Source organism: Aureobasidium pullulans, assembly GCF_000721785.1.
Source record: "Aureobasidium pullulans EXF-150 unplaced genomic scaffold scaffold_2, whole genome shotgun sequence".
Lineage (NCBI taxonomy): Eukaryota > Fungi > Ascomycota > Dothideomycetes > Dothideales > Saccotheciaceae > Aureobasidium > Aureobasidium pullulans.
The window spans coordinates 926890-942359 of NW_021941022.1; the positions used below are offsets into that span (position 1 = coordinate 926890).

Sequence of the window (15470 nt, forward strand, 5' to 3'; positions counted from 1 at the left end):
CCTAATTAATGTCAAATACGATATGTTTCGCTTCTTCCGATAACAAAATTACTGAGCATTGCTGGCGCATGTCCATGATCCATTTCCTCCATCGGCTGCAATCGCAGTACCCGAGCTGTAGAGTCCGGCTACACATACTGTGGCGCCAATGGCAATGACGATCCAATTGATGCAGAATAGCGAAATCTGCTTGGGACTGTCGAACCAGTGCCCATGGTTGAGGAAGAGTCCAAATACACCACTGAGAGTATATGTGAAGTGCGATGCGAACAGAGCACTGATCAAACCAAGCAGGTCATTGAATTTGGGAATAGACTCGGCGATAATCCAGGCAATGACCCAGATAGTCAAGGTAATCACTGTCCATGCAATCGTGCTGGTTTTGGTGCGTCGATTCATGTGTTTCGTACCGCGGAAGCAGCGAACAAAGATATACTTGGCTGCCACATGGCCGTAGATGATACCAGCGATGATGATCTTGCTTCAAATCAGCACGCAGAATGATGCAAGTGCGAGGTGACTTTGACTTACTGTCGGAATTGCAATACCCCATGCCACCTTCTTCACGATCGGACCTGCCGAACCGAGGGCAGGTGACTTAACATCCGGGCCAGCAAAGACGTAGATGACTGTTGCAGCAACAATATATAGACTGATGTCCCAGATCTGTAGGAACACTAAAGCCTTTGTCCAGTCTTTGGAAGGATCTTTCATCTCTGCCAGGAAGCCAAAGAAGCATGAATGACCCGCGTAAGCAAAAACGATATTGCTGACAGAAACGAAAGCGTCCGTGAATGGCAATACCGTAGTCACAGCCAGTGGTGTGTTTCCTCTAGGCTTTTGGATACCAATGGCAATCATGCTGATCAAGACCGCCGAGAAAATGGAGATGAACGATGCGATGGACATCCATGAAACATTCTTCAGCGTCCTAGGCAGGTCGAAGATGAAGAAGACTACCAATCCTATGACAGCCCAGACTACGGTGCAGGTAGCACTATCGGTGACGGTATTGAGGCAGATTGTCCATGTCAAAATGTGACTGGCCATGGTGAAGATCAGGAAGATCGTTTGTGCTCCGCCGAAGAACTCTCGACCGATGGCGCCCATCTTGAGCGGCTTGAAGAGAATCTCTCCAGCATCTGCGAATGATACGACCTAGATGATATGAGCTTCTTGGTCATGATTGCTTATTATTTTGGCTCAAATGCTCACCCAAGGATACTTCATTCGAAATTGGCCAATGACCTAGAACATAAATATCAGCTCAATCTATCATTACATGCTTTTGAGGCAGTTTACCCAGCCAGTGTATGTCGCAATGATACCAAGTCCAACTATCAAGATGAGTCCAGGAACAAATCCAATTCTTGCGAGCACCGAAGGCAACGAGAGGATACCCAGAGAGATGGTCTCAGCGATCATAACTTCTAGTTGTTAGAGATAGAAAGAACAGAGACTTCGAGACATCACATACTCATCGATGCTTGCCTGAAACTTGGTCAGTAAAACTGATGGCTCGAGGACTTGATCATACATACCACCACTCCATAGACTGATAGTCGATTTCTGCGTCTTGCATCTCACCCTCGTCCACATCTTCCTTCCGCGAAAAAGGGTCTTCATAAGCACTGTTCTTTCGCCTCGACATTGATGACTTTCGCCTTCCAGTATCCGGTCTGGAGATATCATCGCCATGATCTAAACTGTCTTTCTTCTCAGGGTCTTCGAAAGACATGATTGTGTAGTAAAGTCGGTGTTTAACAAGAACTGCAAAGATGTATCTATAGAAGAGAAGTTACAGCAGTTCAGGCAGACTATTATTATTCACGTCGGAAAGTACATGGGTACTCGCTGTTGCATCACAAGGCTTTGTTATATGACGTATAGTGCCGTGTTTGGCAATTGATTAACCTTTTGGACGATCTCGAGATGCAAGCTTTGCGGGGATACCTGGAAAAGCAACGCCAACATTGCTTCACACTTGATGACTTATCAGTGATGAGTGTGAAGGTGATTAGATTACTGAGACAAACAATCAGCAGGTGTCTAGCATTCTGATCTACATCGCAATACAACAGACACTGATGATTGTAGGATCTCAGGACATTGAATTTTCCTCAAAGTTACTGATTCATGAATCATTATCCTTCATTCGGAAGGATCTCCGAGACGTTGATATTCAACGACATGCAGCACTTGACTACTTGCCAGCCATCTCTCTGACCAAACCTGCGTTCACCCAACCTCGTGCGAAGTTCCTACCACTGAATAAGAGGACTGCGATCCACCAGATACGGCCAATCCAAGAATCATACCACATTTCCAATTGCAAGCCTCTCTTCTTCCTCCACGACATCACTTGCCGTCGAATGCCTTCCTCGAGTACCACAGCAAAGCCATTGGCGGCGAAGAACTTGGCTTCTCCCAAAGCACGACTCCACTCTCCTCCGAGCACTGATCTGACTGCGAAAGAATGGACAAAAGCGGATGAGATGAAGCCTCCGAGCACTTTGCCAATATCAGCTGGCTCGTCGCTTCTCTTGCCTGTCAGTTTCCTCTCAAGCCATTCTCCAGGCCAAACGCCATAGACCAGGAATAATCTTGCAAACAATCTGTGCCAGCCGTATGACCAGAAGCCTCGTACAGACTTGATATCCCAGATACGGGTGCTGTAGAGAGGCGGGAAGAATGCAAGTGGTGAAGGTGCTAGCGGACTGAGCATAATCGCAGCCATTGAGTGTGCCACAGAAAAAGCAGCCATGAGAAAAGCACCCAGAGCTGCAGTCAACAGAAGCTGAAGCCACAGCGGTAGACGGCTGTCGAACAGATCCTCGGTATGAACGCCAAAATCAGCCTGCGGTGCTCCTTCGAGATATTGCACATAAGTGGTCCTTATGATGACAAAACAACCTGCCAGGACAGGACCGACATGGAAGAGAATCGAGTGTAATCGATTTTTGGCGGTCGGTAACCAAGTCTTGCGAGTATGTCGCACGTCGGCTGTGGTCCACGTGAAGCCAATACCGCGCATACTGGTTTCGAGCTCGAGAGCCCATGAAGCACGATCAAAGAAGTTGTGCGGCCATCCTTCTTCGCTAGTCGCCAGTTCATACACCGGCTTCATTTCGCTGAGATCGGAAAGCTTCTTCTCAAGCACAAAGTACGAGTCTGCCAATGAGCCTCGACGAGCATGTTGAACAGCATCGGAAACAGTGTCCGAAACGGTTTGTTCGTCATCACCAGCTTTAGCTCCACCTTTGGCATTGGCTTGAGGCTCATTGTCAGCTTCCACTGGCATAGGCGTATGAGCTCGAGATATGTGCTTGTAGCGGACCCGACGAGGGATGTGTCCAAAGCCATACGGACTGATAAAGAAAGCATCCAGGACTCTGCAACCGCCGTAAAGACCAACAAGAGCCAGCTGATAGTTCAGCCCGATGCTCTGTGGCACATAGTAAGCTAATGGCAACCGGAAGAACAAAACTCCGGCCAGCAAAGCTAGGGCATTACGAAGCAGCTTTACCGCAAGAGTATCGAAAGACTGCGGTGGTGGCGGCGGTAGGAACAGTAGCGCAAGAAAATAAATAATCGGAGGTAGCACTGCAGCTTCGAAAGTCAAGGGTTTGGTGTTCGGAACAGGCTGCAGCCCGGGTCTTGGTGTCGCATCAAAAAGGGCGGACAATAGGGATGTCATGGTGATCTGTACCACATGCACCATGCAAGAGACAGCTGATGGCGCTTAAAAAGAGCTTCCATCTTTTTGGTTTTTTGGTTGTTCGAAAACAACGAATATGGAAGATGTCATCGATGGAAAACGCTCTGGTTTGCGGGCCGACGATCGGTCCGTGAGATCGGCCCACCGTTCATTTTATCCACATTTCATTCAGCTTCTTCTCATCAAGTACACACCTCCAGCTTAGAATGATCGCAGTTCGACTGGGTATGGCAGTTGCCAACAGGCTCATCACGTAAAAAAGGGTCGGTGCTAGGATATTCCCAGCTGTTTGCCTGGCGATTGCCGATGACCTCAATGTTTGCTTGACGTCGCAGTGAAGGCATCCTGCCGTTCGCATCAATTGCTTATCGTTCCTAGTGGTGAGCACCAAAGAGAGACTGACATGACACTGATGTTTTGTCTAGAGCACTTCCCGTTTATGCTATGACAGCGCATAGCAGAATGTGTTGAAACAGCGTCCATTAAGAACTCGAATAGTTACATGACCATTTCTCAAGGACAATCAGTGTTCATACAAAAGTTTGTCTGCTTTTAGGTCTAAGGAGACAGAACTCTCTGGAAATTCCTTAATCACAAAGAGTCAACGACCAGCCGAAGCCGAAGCCTTCTGTTCTCCATCAATGTCAGGAATCACGGATGTTAAAATGCAGAGTATCACTGAGAATGAGCTGAGGTCCTGTGAGAGACCGTATAGACAAGGATTTACATCAATGTTGATCTCTTAAGAAGGCCACGGGTCCTGTTTAGACCCATCAAATACACAGTGTAGTGTGGGTTTTTAAACAAAAAAGAGCATGGGCGGCTCGCTCCAGGCTCTTCCGAGCTTCTGAAAAAGGCTACGAAAAAGCACAATGTTTTGGTTCCAAGGCGGTTTCCCAGTGAGAACAAGCGAAAGTACCCATCTCAATGGACGATTCTATGGTAATCAAAAACACTGTGTCTCGCGACAAGCGTTGAACGCGAGAGGCGGAAGCTGGTGAAGGCACCTTCCAAAGTCGATAAACATTCATGGGTGCCTGCTAGAAATGATCTGAGGCCTCACTTTGTCGAGCGTCGCTTCCCTCACAACACGTACAGGCCGTCACAATCCGGAGGCTTCTGAAGCCATACTACTTCCCTATATTAACGCCCTCTCTCACAATCTCTTCCTTCCATCAACCATTAACATCATGGCGTCTGGTCTGGACAGCATGGCCGACATGTCGTCAGCGCTCGAGCAGCAGCCTGTCGTTGTCTACCCAGTTCTCAATCGAGACGATCCGCGCGCCAACTATCGAACCACAGAACTGGTTCTCCAGGCAAACTTCTTTGAAATTACAAAGCTCCCACCCCGCCTGTGTCGGTATGCAATCACTGCTACCGTTCCCTCGAGGACAGGTCCCAAGACCATCACCAATCGCGAGCTTCTGGAGCAGATCATCGCAAACATCCTGCCATCGGAGTCATCAGTGCTTTGTGACAGTAATTTCCCCTACTACACGGACTATCAACGCTTCATCATCAGTCCAGAACCGCTTCCGAATCATCAGCTTGTGATTGATCAGCCTGAAAGCCTATCGTCGTACTACGATTCAGTGCCACCCGGCAGCAGACACATCGTCACAGTCACCATAACTCGCTTGCCCGATCAGGACACCTCGGTGCTCGCTGAAGGCTGGCAGCCAGGCCTCGAATTCTTTGACCAGACAGATGTCTTGACACCCCTCAACATCGTGTCGCAGTTCCCTGTGCGCGAACAGAGACCTTCCCAAACCTGGGTCAACGCCGCAAGAAACAACTACTTCGAAAGAGACGCTCCTCCTATCCTCATACCCTCCATTGCCTCCAACAACACATCGTGTGATCTTCATCTACGCCGTGGTTTCTATGTGTCAGTCCGACCTGCACTGGGTGGCAGACTACTACTCAATGTCAATGCCGCAAACTCGGCCTTTTTCAATGAAGGTACGGTTGCTGGCCTCATCGGTGCCTACTTCGCCAGGTTTGACGCGTCAGATGGTCACACCTTGGCCAACCTCTTGAAGGGCATCCGTCTACATCTCATGTACTTCAGCAATAACGGTCGCAACGAACGCATCTCCGGGGAAAAGTCTCTGCATTACGGCAAGGTCGTGTCGGTGGTCGAACTAGAGCTGGACCCTGCAAAGATCAGACAAGGGCTTGCACGTCTCGGTCTTCCGGACCAGAACTACTCCAACCATGTTGCCTTGTGGGTTGGTTCTAGACAAGACCCCATTTTGGTCCCAGCAGCTTTGCTATGGATTGAGCCTCATCAAATTCTTCGTGCCACACTGGACCATCAGCTGATCAGTACCATGATAAACACGGCGCGCCAGACCCCATCCGCGAACCTAGCACTAATAACTCAAAAATATCGACCAGCTCTCACTCCCGCAGGGCTCGATCTACTGCAGATTTCTAATGATCCACTTGTGGTCAGCTCCGGCAAAGTCCTCTTTCCGCCAGATGTCAGGTACCATTCCAGAGGCATCAAGGAGATTGACTGCATGACAGGTTCATGGAACCTGAAGGGAATCAAGATCAAGTCCTCTCATCCGTTTGATCAGGCTGTCTTTCTGGTTCGCCAAGACGCGCATGACTTTGGTGGCATCTCCAAGAAGTGTAAACAGCTAATTCTCAATATCTCCAAGATTTGCACACCTAGCTACAAGCCCCATCTCACCAAAGTCGAAGCACTTCCAAACTTGGAGCCTGCAACTCTCCGCGCCTGGCTGAGACCAAAGACGACTACACCGAAGCACGTCTTCGTAATACTAGACAGACCGGGCTTACAGCCAGCCACTTGGGCTGACATCAAGTTGTTCGAGAAGGAGACCGGCGTCCTTAACACGGTCATCAGAGCTGATGGACTTTGCACTGACATTAGTTTCGCCACAAACATCGCTCTGAAGGCCAACGTCCAGTACAAAGGGATGAACCAAAATGTAGCTTTGGACATCCCTTTCGACACGATGCTTGTCGGTGGTGATGTTACTCACCCTGGTCAGACTGCAGTAGATGCTGCCCCCTCGATTGCAGCCGTCGTTGCAAGCACCGACTCAAAGTTTTCCCAGTACCCCGGAAGTACAAGATTACAGCTCGGGAAACAAGAGATCATGACTGAGCTTAAAGACATGATGGTCGAGCGGCTGCAGGCGTATCGCTTGAAGAACAACAAGTTTCCCAGCAACGTCTTGTTCTTCCGCGATGGTGTCAGTGAAGGGCAATTTGCACAGGTCAAAGCAAAGGAGGTCCCTCAAATTGTAGAAGCTTGTGAAGAGGTCGCTGGAAAGGATGTGAAGATCAATATCACCTTCATCATTGTCAGCAAGCGTCACAACACCCGTCTATTCAAGAAGGCTCAGACCGACAAGCAATTCCTGGACCAGAGGCAAGAGAATTTCAGGCCTGGTGTGGTTGTCGACAACTCTATCACTTGCCCCGGAGATAACGACTTTTACATACTGTGCCACAAAGCTCTAGCAGGCACCGCCAGATCTTGTCATTGCTTCGTGGTCGAGAACGAGATGAACCTCAGTGCCTTCCATCTTGAGTCTATTGTCTTTGGACTGGCATACACCTACGCTACCAGCACAAAATCGGTCTCATATGCTACTCCGGCATACTACGCAGACAAACTGTGTGACCTTGCTCGTAGTTGGTTGAACGCAGTCTATGTCCGATACTCCAAACAATATCGCGAAGAGAACACCGAGATTGGCCTTAGGGAGCATTTGAAGGAGAAAATGCTCCATGTTCGCACCCGAGGTATGACACAGAAGGAGATCCGCCGTGTGCAGGCGAAGATCGTGCTCAACATCGTCAAGACCAAGATATGGATGAAGGGCATCCCAGATGGTTCGGCCAATCCCTGGCACAGCGACCTCGATGACGTGATGTTCTACCTTTGAGCATTGACTGGATGATTTTTGGTTGCTCGTTGCTCGGCGGAGTGGAAAATTCATGGAAATCGATGGACAAGGTCATCAAATAGATAAACAACAATCAAGATGATTGCAAAACGCGTGTTCTCGTCCTTCATAAATAGCTGAACCCATGATGGACTCCATCTTATGTCCGATGAGAAGCTTTCAAGCTTCAGCTCTGTCTGGCCAACACGTCAGTTTCAACAAATCACTGTGCATCTCTACAGCTGACATCAAGCTGTTGCGCGCACTTGAAGGTGTACGAAAGGCAATTACGGATCATGGCAGAATTTCGCAGACTCTCTTCTAGCCAAAGACAGTTCGCGGACAATATTGTGCTTTTCCGAGGCGTGTTGCCGGACGGCCGACGAAGCTGAGATGGAAGTTGACAGGCTTCTCGATGATAGGCATTAGGCAGCACTTTCAGAACGGCTTCATGCTCTTTCTGCAATCAGTCTGGCCTGTTTCCTCCACCGCGATAAGCGATCTCGTCGAGTTTTTCCAATCATCTCAAGAAAATCATTCAGTAGACAAAAAGTCCAGAAGCAAGAGGAGAGAAAGACGCCAACTTCCCCATCGCACACACACCAACCATTCGGCCAAACATCGGACTCCTTGACGTTCCCAGCGCAGCCCCACTTTCCGCAAACATCGGAACGAACAAGGGCACATCCCTGCCACTTTCTTCCGACCAAAAAAAAAATTGTCAAATTGTTACGTGAAGGAAACAAAAGAAATCACTCTCCCGCCTAGGCTTGAACTAGGAACCTCTCGATTAACAGTCGAACGCGCTAGCCAATTGCGCCACGGAAGAGATGTGGTATGTGTTTCGGAGCTGATGGGCTTCGATGGGTCGACGGCTGAGGGGGTGGGAATATGAAGATTGCGTTGTGTGAGCTATGCTGCGCTGGAGGATTGGTTCACTATATTTTGAGGGCTTGCAGATCGGAGTGGTGGGCTTGCTGTGAATACCTTGCTTGTCTCGAGATCAGTAGACTGTAGAAGGAATGAAATGGTGAGGGACCATGTTCGCTCAGAGGTTAATCCGTGCGAACGACGGTTGGAGTAAGTCCTGTTGGTTGAGGGGGCATCTCAATGCTTTCATTCTGTGAGCGGTTCGAGGTACCCGTATGTGGTTTCGATTGCTTGTTCATGTTGACCAAAGGTCGGCCATTGGTGTGACACCTCGTGTGTGCATTTAGAGCCAGACATAGCTCAATGGAGGACTCCTGCTGACGAAACGGGCCTAGAACAGACATATCGGCTATGGACTGCTTTGCGATGTGATCCAAGTTCTTGTGTCGTCAATCAGAGATGTACCTGGCCGATTTTGAGAGGCCGAGTCACTATTAATTGTCAAGCCAGGGTCATACCCCAAGCGAGAGGTCTTGGTCATATCCGGGAGGACCTGAGCTTTAACCAACATGACAATTAATTCAGAAGAGTATTGTAGTGAGCCTGAGCAGAGAGTGCTTAACCAACTCCATCGCATCGCTCGGCAGACCGTAGAATCGAAGAGAAATGCGCATTTGAACAAAAAAAAGATGAATCATTATTATAATGGCTATATGTATCATAAGTAGATGGTAATTATGTCGACTCAGGTGCGACATGGATCTGCCAGTATCGTTGGTATGCCTGCGGCATCTCTTGTGTGCCATTAGTAGAGCTGTCATAATCGGGATGCGTGACATCCAGAGCCAGCAAACCCGTCCTCCTGTGCGCCTTCTGGAAGATCATGAATTCCTCAGTGACATTGACGTACACGTCCACGCCATCGTAGACATCGATCGTCGAGCCAGTCGTCCAGCTCAGAAGCATTGGCTCGATAAGAGGAGCGTCGGTGACGGAAGGATGGGACGTGCCGAGAGAAGTCATGAACCAAGCTGCCTTGCCGCGGTTGTTGACATCCACGACAAGGTCTTTGACAACGTCGAAGTGAGGGCGACCAAAGAAGACGGAGTGCTTCTTTGACCAGGAATTTGAGTGGATGACGAGGACAGGTACGTCGACGTCGTGGTTGAGAGGGCCACTCGACTTTCCAGGATCAAGAATCAGTCCTCCATGGAAGGGGCGTTCGGGGCAAGGCGCGCCCTTCAATGCCTGAAGAGCGCCAGTGGCGCCGTAGCTGTGACCGGACATGGTGACGTTGGTCATGTCGAGTTTGCCCTCCCAACTGGCTAGATGCTCGCCCTCTTTGCGAGGGTTCATCTCGTAGATGGCGGTGCCGCTGCCGTCATTGATGGCTTTCAAGACACGCACAGTCTCTTCAATCTCTGCTTGGCGGAAGTCCAGTTGTGCTTGTTTCAGCTCGGGCGTGTCGAAACTATCGTCGACGTCCAAATCGCCGAGGCCGAAGTGGTAGACTGCTCTCTCGGATCCGTCGATGTCCATAACCATGCTTCCAGGTCCGCTTCCATCTCTATGCTCGATAGCAGCAACGATGTATCCTCGGCTCGCGAGTTCACCACAGAAATGCGTGTAGTCTGTACGGGAGCTCGCCATACCGTGGGAGAAGACAATTACCGGGAACCCATCGTTGCCCACTTCCGGCTTGCCCGCTCCATGCTCTGTGAACTCGAAACTGGGTGCAATCTCTCGCAGAGGTACATCAACGTTCGCCGGGATTGTGATGCTGCCAGCCAGACCCCAGAGAGCGACAGTGAAAATGCTGTTGGTAAGGAAGTTGCTGATGTGGGCGAACTTTGCGTAGCCCTCTGCTGTTATCGAGAGCGGCTTCGGCACCCAGAGATGTTTTGGCTTGTCCGACTTTGCTCCCTTGATGGAGGGGTAGTATACAGAGAAAAGGACTGTTTCCAGCTGCGAAAATGGTCAGGGTGTGCAATTTGCGGATTATACATGACGCGTACCAGGAATGCAGGTTGCCCGTTCGACTTGAACTTGACGTCGCTCGTTTTACGGCCATCACAAGGACTCTCGATATCGATCGTACCCACAGAATGGGGCCCCGTATAAGCAGGGAGGTTCGAAGACAGAAGAGGCATTCCCCACAGCCAACAATAGAGGACGTAAATAGCAACCACAGAGGACGCGATGTATTTGGGCGTAAGGCGCGGGCGAAGAATCGGCGGTACACGGGAGCGCGACATGATCAAAGAAACATTGAAGTTATGACCGGAAAGAATGGAAACTTAGGACAAAAAAGCACGGATACTTTGGATAATTAGGAGGTGATAGGTATTATGTCAAGATCATGGCTCCATCTTGTATTGAACTGACTTTTGGGGAGGTGGCCGCGGCGGCTGGAAATGACATCATGTTTTCGACATGAGCTCATTTCGCGTCGGCCGAAGCCTCATCTTCTCTTCCTCTTCATGTCTGAACGCGTGTCTGATGGACTCTCATTCATGCGATAAGCCGCGCGAGTCTTGGTATGATGTTGCATCGGGGCTCGAAAGTCGTGATCATGAGCAGAAGTGTATCCGTCGCTCTGCGACTCGACAGCGACGAATAGCCGCTTGCGGAACGCTTCTCCGCGGCTGATGGCGGTTAAGGTTGTAGAGATGGATTAAAACACGTTGTCCAGCCTGCGATGTCTCTGTGTAAGGGGAAAGAAGATCGTAGTGGTGTGAGATGTGGTTCGAAGGAAGGAGAAGCGTGGACGACGCTGTAGGTGTAGTGGGCCCGTTGCGTCCTGGGGTTGATCGTGTCGAGCAGGACCTTTCTGACCTGATGCTGGTAAGACGATTCCTGCCTTCCTAGGTATCTCGAGAAGCCGAAGGGCTGTGGGCGACCAAGGAGAGATTGGTGTTCCTTGTCCAAAGAGTCGTCGAAGATGGCTGCTGGCTCAGATGCACTTGCCTTCGGAGGTTTTCGAGAGCTCTCCAGAGAATGCAGAGCAGCTACTTCCGCAATTCGGTTCGCTCGAACACCGACTTAGGCTCCTCTCCCGACGTATGCCGATACGCTCTCCCTTGCTCATTCTCTCGTCTGCACTTTGGGTCTGAGACACTCAGACTGTGAGCCGTTAGTAAGTCGTCGACGTAACAGAAGGCCTGGCGATAGACGTCTCGAAACGACAAGATACAGAAGGCAGTCATGTCTCTCCGTATCAGCATTTACGCCCTTCGACTCACGATCGTCGTTAGCCGGGTGGTGCTGTGGTTTACCTTCACGTCTGGAGCCGTCGATGTACACATCTCACCTGACTACGCTTGGCTACTCGCCTTTGCCTTCATGATAACCCTTCACACCATGTACGATGCCGCCTATGTGGCCGCTTGTACAGCCAACTTTGGGGCCGACGCTCGCTTCGATGATGCTTTCCACGTCTTCATCACCCTCCTCGACATGCAAATGGCGAGGGCGATTCGACTGACCGTCGCGGGAGACCACGGCGAGGCAGTGCTTCGTTGAGAAGAGGGTCAGTCATGATACAGCCTCTGACGGCTGTCGATCAATGCTAACTGCTATTGGTGAAGGATTGTATATTCGAAGACTCAATATGAAAGGAGACGAACAAACAAAGAGCCTCGACGAGCTAGCTGCGTCGTATGGAAGCACAGGCCGTATACTGCTGCATCAACTGCCTTCACTTTCCACCCGAATAGGACTCTGCACATGATCCGTTCGCTTGATTCTTCAAGTCTGCGTCAAAACCATCTTCTGCTCTCCAACACGCCTCAACCTCTTCTTCCTTCCATCCACAAACCTCTTTAAATCCATCAAAACCAATCAAACAGCCAACATGAACGAATTCACCATCTTTATCAACATGGTCATCAACACCCTCTTCGAGGTCATCATCCCATTCCTCGCCCAGCCTCTCAACGGCGAGAGAACCAACGAGATGTCTACATCTCTCTCTCAGATCTTCGATACCTCCCAGAATCTCACCCATATGGGCAACATCGTCCTCGCGTTCGTGGTCACCGCCCTGGCCACCCTCATCCGCCCTCCCTTCAGGGCCCACGCACGCATCTACAGACCCGCCGTCCTCCTGGTCCTCTGTAGATTCTACTACGAGGCCGAACTCGGCTTGCTCGACCACCTCGTCAAGCCCAACCACGCTGTCAAGAACTAAATCTTCCACTTCATCTGTTTCGTAAACAATGTAGTCCCAAGATCTCTGAAGCGCTCACATACGGTAAGATCTAGTCACACTTACTACCTCACTCTCATCACAATCACTAATGCATTCACTGATAGCGCCTGTGTGACTCAACCACCAGCCACTATACAACAATCACTTGTCATCTCACGCCAGGAAAGAAGGGACGGTGGAACAGATCCTTGGAGTGTTTCAGGTAGCAAAACGTGTTGTAGACTGGGAGGAAAGCTCGTCATGCAAATCAAAAACACCATTGATTCTCTCGCATATCATCATCTCTTGTCTCGTGTGTCGTCGTCGTGCATGTTGTAAAAATGCAAGATCTAATTGAGATCTTGTGGTTTGTCCACAGAGAGTCGCGTGAGTAACGTGCTTTCTGTGGCACTGGTTACTGGCTTGAATATCTTCTTGCATTTTCATGTGGTATACAGTCGTTGCCGCTAATGGTGGGAGTAGTGATTATGCCCCTTTCCCCCTCGCGCCCCTAGATTTGCGACACTCGGGCTACACTGTCGTGTAAGACTCTGCTCTGCCTCCCACCACCCAAAGAGGGACCCTTTTGGTTGTGTTCTCAGTGGAGGCATCAGCAATGTACAAAAGCATCTTGCATTTCTACCGCCCTTTTTGGTACCCCTATCGTGCTGCTGGGAGTATGAGTATCTCCTCTCTCGCGCTGGGCAGCTAGGTATACACATCAAAATGCAAGATTGGGTTCAGATTCGTTGAGATGTCCAGAGAGAGGTCTGTTGGATTATGCTTTCAGGGGACGGCCTCTCTGTTCTCGATTTCATCTTGCCTTTTGACGGCTCTGTTTGGCACCTCTATGGTCATGCTAGGAGCGAGCGATGTTCTCGAGCTGTCGAAGGAACAAGATGGAGAAGACATTGAGACGAAAAGAATATAAATTTGTGTTTGCAGATGCTAGAAGAAAAGATGCTTGATCAAGACTTATACGAAAGAAGAAGAAACAGAAGAGAGATATGTCGAGCCGCCAATTCGTCTTTTGGCGCTCTGCCAATCACACGCCTTCGCCATGCATTGTGTCCGTCTCTTGATTGTTCGCTGGTTGTTGCATCTAGCAAGAAGCAGGGCTGGGGACGTTGGAGCAGCTGGTGGACTTCTTGCCACCGGTGATGGAGTTGCCGGACCAGGTCCAGCCGGAGCAGGCACCGGAGGCACAGAGGATGTAGATGTCGGTGGCGGAGCTGGTGACGGTACCGGTGTTCTTGCTCATGGTCAAGCCGGTGATTGGGACACCAGCGGTGGGCTTGCCGGTGGGAGAGCCGTTCTCGTAGTCCTGCTCAATGACGATACCGCTGGCAGAGTATTAGTAAAGAGAAGAAAGGGTTGTTTCGAGTAGTCTTACTATTTCTTGATGCCAGAGAGGGTGTTGCCGCTGTAGTTGACGCCCTTCACAGCGCCAGTGGCACCGTAAACAGTCTTGATACGGATGCCATTATCTGAGTTAGAAATTTTGTTATTTGTGAAGTGGACGTTGCTGACAGTGTTGTCGGAGCGGCCGCCAACAGAGCCAACGGAAAGACCGTGGCCACCAGTGCAAGAACCGCCGGAGAAGGTGATGTCGGTACCAGAGTTGATGGCAACGCAATCATCCTGGTTGTGGACAACAGCGTTAGTGATGGTCACGCTAGTGGATGAACCGATATCGAAGGCATCGGTGTTGTGACCAAGGCTGTCACCGGCTGAGCCATCGATGGTGATCTTGTCCATGGTCAAGGTCTTGGCTCCGTTGATGGAGAAGGTCTGAACAGGCGAGTTCTTGATCGTAAGACCATTGCTATTACATTGATTAGCATTGTGCATGATTGGAGGTTGCAGCAAAATGGACTTACATGGAAGAAGTGGTCAAGCTGTGGGCGTAGAAGAACTTGGGCTTGGTCTTGCCGCCGTTGCTGCCCTCGCCGTCCCACCAGCGAGCACCATCACCGTCGAGGACACTGCCGGAAGCACCAGTAACGGTGATCGAAGTACCGGAGACGCTGACGAGGGGGCCTTCCCACTCCTTGTAGCCAAAGGTGGTGGTACCCTCGAAGATGACGTGGGTGCCAGTGGTCAATCCGGTGAGGTCGAGGGTGGTACCAGCAGGGACGGCAACGTTGTTGAGAATGATGGTGGCGCAGGCAGCCTTGGACTTTGTGGCAGAGGCAGCACCGCTGGAGCCTGAGAAGGTGCAGGTAGTGGCGCGCTTGTCGATGGGCGAGGCTGCGGGAGCAGCAGAAACGATGGCAGCACCACCAATGGCGGCGGCTGCGACGAGAGAAGAGAAGTGCATAGTGAGTGAGTGTGGTAGTAGTTGGAAGGTAAGAAGAGAAAGGTTGTTGAGAAAGGTACTTCAAGGCCTGCTTGAGAAGTTGAGTCGAGCTGCTTGATCTGTCGAGATGGTAGAGGAAACAGCTGGATACTTATACCTCTCGCCTTGCCTCTCCGAGTTCATGCCCTATACCGTATGTTTCCGCAATACGCGATGTCGCCATGCTGTGTCATGTCTCTCGCCCTCAGGGCTCGCAGCGAAGTCAGGTTCCTGAGGCCGTCGTCGTTATAGCTCGAAAGGCTATATCAGACCTGATTTAATTTTCCGTCCAATGATGGTAGATGGGCGGCCGGCCTAGACTGCTTGCAGCAATATAGCGATGCCATGTTCTGTAGAAGGCCCTTTTCATCGGCAAAAGCTGTCAAGGTTTCTCATGGCCGGACGATGGTGAAACAAAGAGGG

At 50.3% G+C, this 15470-nt stretch overlaps 7 protein-coding genes across 7 annotated transcripts; 3 read left to right on the forward strand and 4 right to left on the reverse strand.

Annotated features, from left to right (window-relative positions):
- Positions 1-48: 48 nt before the first annotated feature.
- On the reverse strand, positions 49-1647 carry M438DRAFT_310922 (amino acid transporter; the record flags this gene model as incomplete). Its single annotated transcript, XM_029902444.1, has 6 exons — positions 1542-1647; positions 1478-1491; positions 1303-1427; positions 1216-1248; positions 532-1158; positions 49-477 (listed from the first exon to the last, which is right to left on the reverse strand). The coding sequence occupies exons 1-6, from the start codon at positions 1580-1582 to the stop codon at positions 49-51; spliced, it is 1269 nt and encodes a 422-aa protein (XP_029764722.1). The 5' UTR covers positions 1583-1647.
- Positions 1648-2194: 547 nt separating this feature from the next.
- M438DRAFT_342115 (uncharacterized protein) lies at positions 2195-3780 on the reverse strand. Its single transcript, XM_029904670.1, has 2 exons — positions 2319-3780; positions 2195-2261 (listed from the first exon to the last, which is right to left on the reverse strand). The coding sequence occupies exons 1-2, from the start codon at positions 3695-3697 to the stop codon at positions 2204-2206; spliced, it is 1437 nt and encodes a 478-aa protein (XP_029764723.1). The 5' UTR covers positions 3698-3780; the 3' UTR covers positions 2195-2203.
- A 769-nt stretch (positions 3781-4549) lies between these two features.
- M438DRAFT_86207 (Piwi-domain-containing protein) lies at positions 4550-7858 on the forward strand. The gene has a single exon (XM_029910369.1). The coding sequence runs from the start codon at positions 4909-4911 to the stop codon at positions 7648-7650; it is 2742 nt and encodes a 913-aa protein (XP_029764724.1). The 5' UTR covers positions 4550-4908; the 3' UTR covers positions 7651-7858.
- Positions 7859-9224: 1366 nt separating this feature from the next.
- M438DRAFT_394191 (PAF acetylhydrolase) lies at positions 9225-10775 on the reverse strand (the record flags this gene model as incomplete). The annotated part of the gene is made up of 2 exons (XM_029909153.1): positions 9225-10485; positions 10536-10775. 2 exons carry the CDS (start codon positions 10773-10775, stop codon positions 9256-9258), a joined length of 1470 nt encoding a protein of 489 aa, XP_029764725.1. The 3' UTR covers positions 9225-9255.
- A 949-nt stretch (positions 10776-11724) lies between these two features.
- Positions 11725-12042, forward strand: M438DRAFT_331445 (uncharacterized protein; the record flags this gene model as incomplete). The annotated part of the gene is made up of 1 exon (XM_029903408.1): positions 11725-12042. One exon carries the CDS (start codon positions 11725-11727, stop codon positions 12040-12042), a length of 318 nt encoding a protein of 105 aa, XP_029764726.1.
- On the forward strand, positions 12031-12905 carry M438DRAFT_361866 (uncharacterized protein). Its single transcript, XM_029907539.1, has 2 exons — positions 12031-12772; positions 12835-12905. Exon 1 carries the CDS (start codon positions 12374-12376, stop codon positions 12707-12709), a length of 336 nt encoding a protein of 111 aa, XP_029764727.1. The 5' UTR covers positions 12031-12373; the 3' UTR covers positions 12710-12772; positions 12835-12905.
- A 725-nt stretch (positions 12906-13630) lies between these two features.
- On the reverse strand, positions 13631-15442 carry M438DRAFT_310929 (polygalacturonase 2). Its single transcript, XM_029902445.1, has 3 exons — positions 14590-15442; positions 14103-14534; positions 13631-14052 (listed from the first exon to the last, which is right to left on the reverse strand). Exons 1-3 carry the CDS (start codon positions 15027-15029, stop codon positions 13812-13814), a joined length of 1113 nt encoding a protein of 370 aa, XP_029764728.1. The 5' UTR covers positions 15030-15442; the 3' UTR covers positions 13631-13811.
- Between the last annotated feature and the right edge of the window lie 28 nt (positions 15443-15470).